General features: G+C 37.5%; 1 protein-coding gene and 1 long non-coding RNA gene across 3 annotated transcripts in view; one reads left to right on the forward strand and one right to left on the reverse strand.

Moving 5' to 3' along the window:
- LOC136852565 (uncharacterized) overlaps window positions 1-12885 on the reverse strand; it is a 145616-nt gene that overhangs the window by 83048 nt on the left and 49683 nt on the right. The gene's annotated exons all lie outside the window — the stretch shown is intronic.
- Window positions 2968-12885, forward strand: part of LOC136852553 (major facilitator superfamily domain-containing protein 6-like) — a 36980-nt gene continuing 27062 nt past the window's right edge. Inside the window, 3 exon segments of the mRNA XM_067127319.1 lie at window positions 2968-3178; window positions 7024-7102; window positions 7943-8074. Coding sequence (XP_066983420.1) covers window positions 7099-7102; window positions 7943-8074 — 136 coding nt within the window. The 5' untranslated portion in view covers window positions 2968-3178; window positions 7024-7098.

The following is a 12885-nucleotide window of genomic DNA, read 5'->3' on the forward strand; positions in this document are numbered from 1 at the left end:
CTGTAATTATTTTTTTCGAAGCGCTCGTTTGTGAGTTACAGACAAATTTTCCTTCAAAAACATAAGCAAAATTATTTTTGGCATATATTTTACTAGCACTACAACAAATAATATAAGTAAATTAATTTATAAATGCAAAAACATGGTGTAAAAATGTATTTTGAACAACTTTGAACCCTTGCAATTATTTTCTGGAAGCTCTCATTTACGAGATAGAGACAATTTTCGGACACAACCGATTTCGGTCCGGCGGCCATCTTGGAAAAAAATCTCCCCATATCAGAAACGCGTCCCCAAGCTAAAAATCATTCCTAGACATCAAAGAAACATTTTATGAAGAGAACTGCTGTATCCACCTCCGTGTAACAATCACCACCTATGCGGCTTCTAGACTAATTGGCGTTTGAGCCTTGTAGCAGTGGTCGGGGGTTGGGTTAAATAATGACGGATGCTTTAACACATTCATTATATATATGTATGTATGTATATATATATATATATATATATATATATATATATATATATATATATATATATATATATATATATATATATATAAAATCTACTGGTCATGTTTTTACCCATTACCTATGCAACTGCAATAACCACAATGCCCTCTTAACCTCTTGATGTCTTCACAATTTTTGGACACGCTTGTTACTACCAAGCATAAGATACAAATGAAGAACGAAATTAAGAAAGTCTGACACCCGGGCAGGATTCGAACCCGCATCCGGATTATCATAACGAGGCAATGATAACCACCTGACCAAGAAGCGCATAAATCTATCCCCGCTCAAATGTACCAGTGTCTGTCGAATTCAGATACTTTTATTCGAGCTGGAATAGACCCACTCTCATTAGCCTAGACAAGTGTTTATTGCTATTTTAGACCGATATATGGATATCTAGAATCCACTGGTCACTTTTTTTTTTTTTTTTTACCTGATACGTATTACTGTAATAACCTTTTGATGTCTTCGTAACTTGTCGATGTCTTCAAACCTTTTGGATACGCTTGTCAGTACAGAGCCAAGGATATTCCGGATGCGGGTGCGAATCCTGTTCAGGCATGGTAGCGACAAGTGCATGCAAAAGGTGTGAACGTATCTAAAAGTTAAGGGGCATTGCGGTTAATAATATACAGTATGTATATATATATATATATATATATATATATATATATATATATATATATATATATACATATAACCATCTTGAAGTGTGTGTGTGTGTGAAAATGGTCACCTGTGTATCCAATGACCACACCTCCACAATACCTTTGGTCTAGCAGTCTCTCTTATCAACATGCAGGGATTGTATGTCTTGTCCCTTTTCATAAATTAATGAGAACAGAACTGAAGAGAATGTAAACATAGGCGTATACGTTCTCACCTTACAAGAAAGGGATCAAAGCTCGGCTCTTAGACGAGGACGGCAGGAGGAACTGGTTCCATTAATAACTCAATGAGTTTCAGTTCACTTAAACAGTGAATGAGGCACCAGGTAGTTAGACGATTGCTATGGTCGCAACCAAGGTTAGACAGAGCTTGAGGCCAGCGACCTCTTCTAGAAACAATTGCAGAGAGCCAGAAGGCTACCACCTAGCACCTTCCCTTCTGAAAAGGAAAAGGCGTATGGTGAATTTATGTATGAATGTGGAGGCTTTTAATAGGTCTACCCCATATTAAACACTTGAATTACGAGTAGAATTTTTCTTGTAGAAGAAAGGAGACCAATGCCTCTTGCTACAGCATAGATGAATAACTTCTTAACCCCAGTTTCTCATTATTATCATTATTGTTATTATTTTTATTATCATTTAAAAGGCGACAGAGTGGCCGAACTTCCACAAAATAGAGTGCCTGGAATAGATATACCAGAGGAGAGAGAGAGAAAAAAGGGGAGGGGTTTATACCATAGTAAAGAAAATGCAGTAAAATGAAGATACAAATCCAGAGAAAACAATCGGAAATACCTATCTCTTCAGTTCTGTTACCTCATGAAATTATAACGGGCTATGACATACAATCCCCTCCTGTGGTTAAGATAGGCCGGGCACAGGTATTCGTTTAAAGGAACTTGTGGTTATTGGATACACATGTGGCAAATGCCACTCCGCATTTGCCTTTATCTATACGTTCATCACATTCCATATCTTCGTGAATCTGTTATACATACATACGTACACACACATATATATATATATATATATGTGTGTGTGTGTGTGTGTATGACCATGACCACTGTAGTTATCTGACGACCACATCACTGTAAAACATTCCCAGAGGCGCAAAAGGTCTTAAAGGACGTGTTTATAATCCAACTTGCCCATGCCACTTGATGAAGCAAGTGTCACAACCAATGAATACTGCATACACACACACACACACACACACACACACACACACACACATATATATATATATATATATATATATATATATATATATATACTGTATATATATGAATATATTATATATCAGAGAAAAGCACAGCCATGGGCGATGTATTCAGTACAAGAAGACATAAGACATCTCACTGGTCTCCTGTACTAATATATATATATATATATATATATATATATATATATATATATATATATATATATATATATATATACCTGTATATGGTCTGGATTTAAAAGGTGCTACCCTTTTGGATTTCAGCAGCACCCCACAGACGTTCCGGGGCTGCGTTTGAGATTGCACGCATGTGCGGGTGTATACAAAAGTATGTGCAACTATGTATATCGTCTTCATGTATAACGATGAAATAAAAGGAAATGATCGGCATTATAATGACAATAACGAATAAAGTCATACCGCGGCACGAAGTCCAAACTACCTTCCTTCATTAAAGGATCGTCATTTGGTCCAACCCATCAAGTGTGATATTTAGGCGAGGCACGACCCTCACCGTGTGTGTGTGTGCCCACTACCAACACTACATCTACCACCACCACCATTATTGCTCCAAATGGACTAATCTACACAAGGGAAGGTACTACCACTTCCCATATCACGTGGAGTCAGTCCCCCGAAGCTGGTCATTTGGAGAGCTGCTGACGTCCTGGCGTGCCTTCGGCTGCCTTCTGGGAATCGCCTCATTTGCTCAGTTGGATGTCAAGGGGAGGGTTTCACTTGCCTTCTGGCGGACCCTTCGAAACCATCTTGAAGTGAGTTAATCAATTTCTTCCCCTTAGTTTAGTGTTCATGACTGTTTATTTGTGCTTATGCGTAATATATGGGGTTATTGGTGAGACTTTGTGAGCTCCATTCTGTTGGAGTTATTTTCGTGTTTTTTGTTTTTTTGTTCATGTGCATTAATCTTTACATGCTAGGTGTCTATGAAATCATTATTGTGTTTCGACCTTCTTTGAGGCAACAATTTAGATTTCTCTCTAATAGCTTCTAATCATTTGAAAAGCAAAATAAGTGAAGAGACTCCATAATTAAATCTGTCTGACTAATTCGTGTTTCTTCACACGTGTTGAGAGAGACATGGTAATAATTTCTAACCTAAGTATTAAATGAATATTCCTTTTTGTTCAAGGGTCGTCAGCCAAAATCTCAATACGTCGTTGAACTATGGCGACCTGAAGCCAGTTAAGAGCCTATTTGAAATTCCAAGAGATCCGAAATTCATCAACAAAAACAAAAACTATCACTAAGCCTAGTTTAAAGAAGCGAAAGCATTTGTAATAACGTATGTAAGTGTTAGGATTACTCATAATAATTTTTGTACAAAATCATTCCCATTTTCGATGTACATAAATGAACATCAAAGAGTAGAAGTTTGTGTGAGGGAGAGTTGATTTTTCTTCATAATCAGCACTATTTGATTTTAATTTCCTATCCCTTTATTGAAACCCACAGAGTAGTTTGCCTATCAATTTTCCCTGAATACCACATAGGCATTTATGATCCAGCATTTATTTTTTAAACTTTCAGCCGAAGTTGCTTAAGATTCATCCGTTGTCGAAGAAGAAATTCATCATAAGTCTGATCTCTAATTCATTATCAAATGAGAATAACTATCGCCTAAGAGAAAGTGGCAGACCGGAATCCTCCTGGCTCCTCCGCCTCAAAACTAGAAAAGAAACAATAAAGATAAGATTGAAAAAATACACAAAATTTTGCAATGCTGTATTTGTTAGAAGGGTGCACACCGATCCAATGACCACCCCACAACCACCGCCACAGTCGTCACCACTAAAACTACTGCTGCTACTACCACTGTTACTACCTTCTTATTCCCTCGACCAGCATAAGCGAAAATTTAGGCAATTGAGGCTAATAATCAGCAGTTTATGACAGAGATTACAATGCAACTAGTATTGGTGATGCTATTATTATCAGAGATTACAACACAATTACTTTTGGTGATGCTATTATTACTATTATTACTTAAGGCATTGCTGTTGTGACGGAGCTTTACGAAATGGATAATGATGATGAAAATAATATAGGGGATTTACAGGTTTCAAATTAAGACTCTGAATTGGACAAAAGAGAAGCTGTTGAATTGTTTCTAGTTCCATTAAAACGACATTCTCTCGTCATGCTTAGGCTCATATTCACCTAGGCTCATATTCACCAAGACTGAAAAATTAAAACGACATTCTCTTGGCATGCTTAGGCTCATATTCACCAAGTCTGAACAAATTAAAACATTCTCTTGTCATGCTTAGGCTCATATTCATCAAGACTGAAAAAATTAAAACGACATTCTCTCGTCATGCTTAGGCTCATATTCACCAAGACTTTAAAATTAAAACGACATTCCCTTGTCATGCTTAGGCTCATATTCACCAAGTCTGAACAAATTAAAATGACATTCTCTCGTCATGCTTAGGCTCATATTCACCAAGACTGGAAAAAATAAGACTTGAGTAGTGATTAATATCGAGTGCAGATATCGCATTACATTGTTAGATCGTGCACTAGACCTAAAACACACCCACACAGACGCTGGGGTAGGAAAAACAATATTCCAGGAATAATATAACAAAAGATTCTAAGCGTGTGGCAAAATCATTTCGTATTTGTGGGTAAAAGGATCCTTATGAACAACATCTAGTTTTCTGCCAGCTGTAGATATGGTTTAAGTGCTTCAGTAATGAAAAACAGTAACTACTGTGTTATCAATGTACTGTGAATCATGGAGTGGGACAACGGTGCCTGATCGGATTTTGTTTTTACTCGAGATCAACCTCACAGGCCAATGGCTTCACCGCTCACTGATCTACTCCAGATTTATGCAGAGAGTTGTATCTCCTGCTTGCTATACTATTGTCTGCCCACGACTAAAAATCACATCACTAGTCAAGGCTAAAAGCCGCAAACACCCCCGGAACGTTACCCCGTCAAACTAAGGTGGTCAGCTGCATGACCTCAAAATACATAATGGGTTTATATATTAACTCTGTTAACCTTATGGTTGACAGAATCAAGTATAGCACTATAAATGATCTGATCTAATTTAATGAAATTTAGGCCAACAAGGCAAACACTGGGGCTCTTCCGGCCATTCGGAGCTTAAGACAGTGAAAAGAGGGAATTGGAGTGGTTGGACAGGAAGATAGAGATCCAGAAAGCAAAGGAGATGAAGTACAAGGCTCCCAGGGTAGAACTGGGAGAAAACTCCACAGTAGCCCTGAAAGGTAATAGTTTAAGGAAGGAGGGAACATAGGATTTAGGCCAAAGACGTATAGCGCTAGGACCTAAGGTCATTCAGTGCTGAAAGGAAAATTGAGAGTAGAAAGGTTTGAAAGGTGTAACAGGAGAAAAACCTTGCAGTTGCACTATAAAACAATTGTTAGGAGAGGGGGGGGAAGTGAGATGGAAGAAAGAAAATATGAATGGAGGTACAGTAAAAGGAAGGAAAGGGGTTGCAGCTAGGAGCCCAAGGGACGATACAAAGAACCTTGAGTAATGCACCGCATGAGGTGCACTGACGGCACTACTTCCCCTACGGGGGTAATAGTTTGAGAGGCTGGACAGCAAAACTGAAGAAGGAAGCTTAAAAAGTGGGGACAGCTAGGGCATAAGGGACGCTGCAAATACCCCTTAGTAATGCCTACAGTGCACCATGGTAGATGCACAGACGGCGCTAGCCCCTTACGGGGTGTAGCACTATTGCCTTACGTGTAACTAATGAGATCCCAAGGTGTCGACAAAGTTCCTCATTGGACGGGTTGGTATCGTTCTCGGCTAGCACTCTGCTGGGCTCGAGTTCGATTCTCCGCCCGGCCAATGAAGAATTAGAAAAATTTATTTCTGGTGACAGAAATTCATTTCTCGTTATTATGTGGTTCGGATTCCACAGTAAGCTGTAGGTCCCGTTGCTAGGTAACCTATTGGTTCTTAGCCACGTAAAATAAATCTAATCCTTCGGGCCAGCCCTAGGAGAGCTGTTAATCAGCTCAGTGGTCAGGTTAAACTAAGATATACTTAACTTTTGAAGGTGTCGACAGATCTAGAAGTTTTCACTACGTAGAATGGCTGCCAAAGACCGAATCCGAGTATCAAGGGCTTCAAGATCAAGTTTATGAGTAAATTTCTGTAATTATTGAATACCTTTGGCCTGTTCTATAAAGAATTTGTTCTTAATATGTGATTTACTAAACCATTCGTGAGAGAAATTATCGAATTCATAAATGTCAAACAGAAAACCAAATTATTTGAACAGGCCGACGAGATTGCTAACGCTTCCTGACTCACCAACAAGTTTCGTTTCCACATTTCACTAACCATTACTTGCTAGTTACGCCTGTAATAAAATATGAGACTTTCATAGTACGTCTATAAAAATCAGTACAGCCGTGTTTACCACGGAAATTTGACGGCGACACGGGCGACCAAAAATGTATTCTAAGAACTGTTCACGAGTTCCAGGGATGGTAGGACCAGGTTAAATGTCGTCCAACAGAAAGTTTATTTTTGGGATAAAGCTTAAAAATGAAAAGACAGTCGAACAGAAAAACCCTGGAAACTGAAAAATATCTTAATTTTTCCCCAGAACTGTAATCGAGCACTGAGACCGAGATAGAAAAAAAATAAAAAAGCGAGAAGAACCACTTCAACTCCAAGAACCATGGGTAAGTTCACTAATACATTTCATAAACATGGGTATGTACAGTATATATATATATATATATATATATATATATATATATATATATATATATATATATATATATATATATATAATCATGTTTTATATATTGTATATATAATTTTTACAGTGTATTATATGTATATATATATATATATATATATTATGAAAATATATATATATATATTCTATATAATCAGTGTTTTACTATTGTCTTCACTAATTTATTCACAAATTCCTATGTCTGTTACCATCAGTCACTGATTATTTTGAAAATAGAATATGCCCCTTGCCTTTCGCGATATAATTCTGTCTTCATTAATGTAATATTTGCTGAAAAGTTGTAACTCACTGTTGAGCTTTTAAAATTCAAAATTCATTATCACCCTCTATCCTCTCTAAAGTTTATTCTCTATCCATAATTAAATTTTTTATTCATTTATCTATTTGTTTTTGTGTAATCAGCACTGAAGCCGTCATTCACACACGCACAATTTATATATATATATATATATATATATATATATATATATATATATATATATATAGAGAGAGAGAGAGAGAGAGAGAGAGAGAGAGAGAGAGAGAGAGAGAGAGAGAGAGAGAGAGAGGTGTATATATATATATATATATATATATATATATATATATATATTATATATATATATATACACGTGTTCATATATCACAACTTATTGCTTTTCAAATTTATAAATGGAATGCCAGATTGTTACGAATCAGAAATTGGAATTTTGAATGACAGCTAGAGTAAATCACCATAACTGAAGCAGTTATTAATGATGGAGTTTTTTCCTAATTACAGGAGAAAAGCCAGAACATCAAGTTACTGCCCCCGATGGCCAGCCGACAGGATGGTGGTCTTGGCTGAAACGGGAATTTCGGATAGACAAGAAATTAATCCCTATCAAAGCTGTCACCTTTTTCTTCAATGGAGGTAAGAGATTTAGAATGGCAGAGAGAGAGAGAGAGAGAGAGAGAGAGAGAGAGAGAGAGAGAGAGAGAGAGAGAGAGAGAGAGAGGATAAGTATATCTTAGTTTAACCAGACCACTGAGCAACGGAACCTACAGCTTATTGTGGAATCTGAACCACATTATAACGAGAAATGAATTTCTATCACCAGAAATAAAGTCCTCTAATTCTTCATTGGCCGGTCGGAGAATCGAACGCGGGCCCAGCAGAGTGCTAGCCGAGAACGATACCAACGCGTCCAATGAGGAACTCGAGAGAGAGAGAGAGAGAGAGAGAGAGAGAGAGAGAGAGAGAGAGACTTTATTAAAAAAAATAATGCAGTCTAGAGTTGCTTACTCTTTTCTACTAACTCTAATATTGCTTAGTGTCGATTCCGTAACTTACAGAAAATCCTAACTGCTTGTGTTGAGTCCTCCCCAAATCTTTTATTAATTTTGATGGAAATGTAATTCAACTATTCATTTGCATCAGTATTCTGGGTGTTCAGGTTACTTCCTAAAATCAAGTTTTTTTGTCAAAAAGTTATAAGTTGCTTTTCTTCGCCTCAGTAACGAAAACTATGTTAATTTTCTTCACTTCCATTGGGAATATGGTTTATATTCTTAATAAGTCTAGTAGAATTCGTATTGGTTCCGTCTTCCTCTTTACTAGATTTTGTTTCTCTGCTGCAAAGTGTGACCTTTCACTCTTCTCGGGTAACAATCCGGCCGCGGTTTGAACTGAGCTCAGGGTCAAAGCCTAACAAACAGAAAGAGAACAAATACTTGCACATTTTTTTTTCTGAAAATGTCGTGGACTTGTACTCGAGTATGTTTCTCAGTCAACTTCATGGGGCCTTTCATAGGTCTCCTTGAGAGGAATTCTTTGGAAGGATTCCGTGGACAAGGATAAAGGAGAAAGAGGAGTAATCAAAAAAGGTATTTTAAAGTAAAGTACGGGATAAGGAAACGCTGAATATCTGAAAATTAAGCCAACATGAGCCATAATACTAAATATATTCTAATAGCAGATATGACGTAAAAAGTGCTTAATCTCAGCCCACTGCTCTTGATTTACTCCTTCCGATTATGCTTGAAAAATGAAACTTTCCTCTTATTGCTAAGTGGGATAGGTTGATTAAAGCGTGTTTTCACAGTTGAGGTGGAGCGGGATACTTGTAAAGGGACAGAAAACTCATGAGGTGAATTATAACAGGAGGTCAAAGAACTAAACAGGTAGATACATTTCCTAATTCCTGATCCATTAAAGATATTGTTTTCTTACCCTCATTGACTTATTATGCCTACAGTTTTTTAACGGAATAAAAGGGAGCCAGTTGCCTTTCTAATAGGATACAGAACACAGTCATCCAAGTCTTTTTTTTTTCTCTACTTCAGGCCTTTGCTTCTTTGGCTACCTGGGACCTTTGTTTTCATGGCGAGCTAAGGCCTGTTTTTTTTTTCCTGGTCACGTAGTACCTTTATTTTTATGATGACCTCAGGCCTTATTTTTAGCCACTTAATAACTCCGCTTTCCGCCCTTTCTTCAGCTGGCTTGTGTAAGGTACTTCATTGCAGGTACTTCATTGCAGTGAATTACGAAAAATATCTGACTACTGTATTTGAAGTACAGTCTTGAGTTAACATTTCTGTGTCTGCAGAAAATCATAAATACTGCAAGAGCCCATAAAATGAATGCCTATCTGAAACATTCTTATTTAATTTCAAAACACAAAAACTGACAAGTCAGTATAAAGGTTTCATTTTATGAAAACAGATTTGTATCAACATATAGGTAAATAAAAAAATATTTGTATTTAGATATAAATGGGGTATACCGTTTGCTTAAGCATACACATTTCGTAGCGCTGCGCGCTGTGGCCATTCTTAGAGACAACCCAGTAACCTGGGAAAGACAAAAAAATTAATTGGTTTAAACCCAAAGTAAGCAATAAACTTGTCTCTGTAATACCTACCAGTAGTGTGACCACTCACAAACCTTCAAATGAAGAGGCGTGACAACCAATATGTCAAGTAAGAGGCTGAGACAGAACAAAACGCCAAGTGCTGTCTCTTTCTCTACTTCAGGTGAAAACAAGCGCGCCTGAGAAGGCATAATTAGAACAAGATGGTCTGAACCCCAAACAAAATCTGCTCATGTCACACTACTTTTATATATTCATACCTGCAAGCGTATACTATATCTTCCCATTTGTGCATCTCAGTAATTATTTTTACATCTTTTCGCCATACGTTTTTTCAGCCTTAAGCAACTCTGGCTCCAAAATTGTTAGAATTCTGGTTTTCAGCAAGTCTTTCTGGATAGAGTTACTTGCCTCATTCTTTTCACCCTGGTTACGATATACCGCAATCGTCTACCTACCAAGTAGATGATTATTACCTGGGTCAACAGAGGCATAATGCTTTACAACAAATTTAGGCTGATTCATTCTACTTAGGCGAGAACCGAACCTGGCTCTGCTTGTTGGTGTTGTGAGCATATACATATATATATATATATATATATATATATATATATATATATATATATATATATATATATATATATATATATATATATATATAATATTGAAGAGGATGAACCCTATTTACTGTATATGGAACAATCCCACAGGGACCACTGACTTGAAATTCAAGCTTCCAATGAATATGGTGTTCATTTGAAAGAAGTAACAGAAGGTAATAGGAAATACAGAAAGAAGTGATCAGTTATTAGAAAAAATAAATAAATTAATTAATAAATAAATAGATAAAAATGTAAGGAAATTATCAAAATACAGGGAGAATTGTTTTAGGGCAGTAATGCATTACATCTTTGCTTGAACTTTTGAGGTTCCAGTTGCACAACATCCTCAGGGAGAATGTTCCATAGTCCAACGGTGTGAGGAATAAAGGACCTCTGGAACTGAGAAGTTCGACAGCACTGCACATTTACTGCATGTTGGTGCTGCTGTTCAGAAAACCTGGTTGCTCTCCGCAAGAAAAGAGGATCACCCCAAGGTGGGGGGGGGTGGGGTTTGTGTTGCCAGTGCACCTCAAGCGGTGGCATTACTTAAGGTTCTTTGCAGCATCTCTTCAGCCCTTAGCTGCAACCCCTTTCATTCCTTTTACTGTACCCCCATTCATATTCGCTTTCTTCCGTCTTACTTTCCACCTTCTCCTAACAATTGTTTCATAGTGCAACTGCGAGGTTTTCCTCATGTGACACCTTTCAAACCTTTCTACTCTCAATTTTCCTTTCAGCGCTGAATGACCTCATAGGTCCCAGTGTTTGGCCTTCGGCCAAAATACTGTGCTATAAAAGAGGATCAGGAATCAACTGAGAATGTGAAAGATCTCAGTTGAAATAAAAATTGTGAAAAATTGACACACAAGAGACCATCCGGAACAACTCTACTAAAAGAGAGAAATCTCTGGTAGAAGCAGACATCCACACTGGAGAACAGCATATTAGTAAAGGAAGGACAAATTACTTAAAACAGGTTGCACTGATTTTATCACCTGTTCTGTAATCCCTCGCCATTATTTGTAATCCCATATAATTGGTTAAGTCACCTACCTTATGTAATATACCTAACTTCCGTGCGGCTTGTGTTGAAACTTTCATTAGATGTTTCTCAAAAGTAAGGTGTGAGTCAAAAGTTACACCAAGTATAGTTAAAGCTTCAGACTCATTCAGCAGAGTCCCCCATCTGGTTGAAAGGGAGGATGCGGTGGAAAATTTGTACAAGATCTACTAATCAATAGTGTTTTTGTTTTACTAGAGTTCAACCTCATAACTGACTAACTACACCATTCACTAATCTGTTTCATGACTGAGACCAAGGGCAGGTTCATTTCTCATAAGTGGAGACTTTACTATTGCCAAAAGTGTTATATCATCGGCATACGGAACAATTTTGTTTTCCAGGCCAACAAAATTGTATACACTAGAAATAACAGTGGACCAAGAACACCACCCTGTGGAACTCCAGACACAATAGGTATTGGTTCACTAAAGATCTCATTAACAGCAACTTGCTGCTTCCTACCTGTAAGGAAATCTTGAAGTAATCCCAAAACATATCCACCACTCCAGGATTCTGAAGTTTATAAATAAGTGCCTTGTCATTTACTAAATCGAGAGCAGTACTGAAATCAATCTGAATTACTCTACACTCGAAACCCTTATCAAGGTTCTCTTGCAGATGGCATATCAAATCTAAAAGAGCATTGGAGGTACCTAACTGTTTCCTATATGCATACTAACTATCAGCTAACAATTCTTTGGATTCTATACACTTTTATAATGGCATAAAAATAAGCTTTTCTTGGAGAGCACAGGTATATGCCACTTCAAGGAACAGGAATTGTATAACTAAGCTTGCGCTCATCAGCAAAGATACTATGTCGGCATAAAATTCTAAAGAATTTACTAATCTTGGGGACGACACGCTAGAAACTTTTCTTTGAAAAACAAAGGGAAGAAACCATCAGGATCTTCTCCACCCCAGCTACCAAGTTGACAAGTACCAGGGAGATGGACATCCTCAGCTGATTACTTAGCTTCAAAAGCTTGATGAAGCAGCACAGCCTTTTCCTTAGGGCCAGCAACCAACCTACCATCATCAGTTAGTAGTGGTGGAATGGAAGATGAGCCTGCCCAAAGACAGATGATGCCAATCTGGTCCAACACAGATGTGTGTGTTTATGTGTGTGTGAGTGTGTGAAGACATTTCCCCTAACAACGGTTCCCCCAGGGTAACAGAACAAAACATCAGTTACTGAATAACTCAA

The sequence above is a fragment of the Macrobrachium rosenbergii genome, chromosome 3 (assembly GCF_040412425.1).
Source record: "Macrobrachium rosenbergii isolate ZJJX-2024 chromosome 3, ASM4041242v1, whole genome shotgun sequence".
NCBI classification, from domain to species: Eukaryota; Metazoa; Arthropoda; class Malacostraca; order Decapoda; family Palaemonidae; genus Macrobrachium; species Macrobrachium rosenbergii.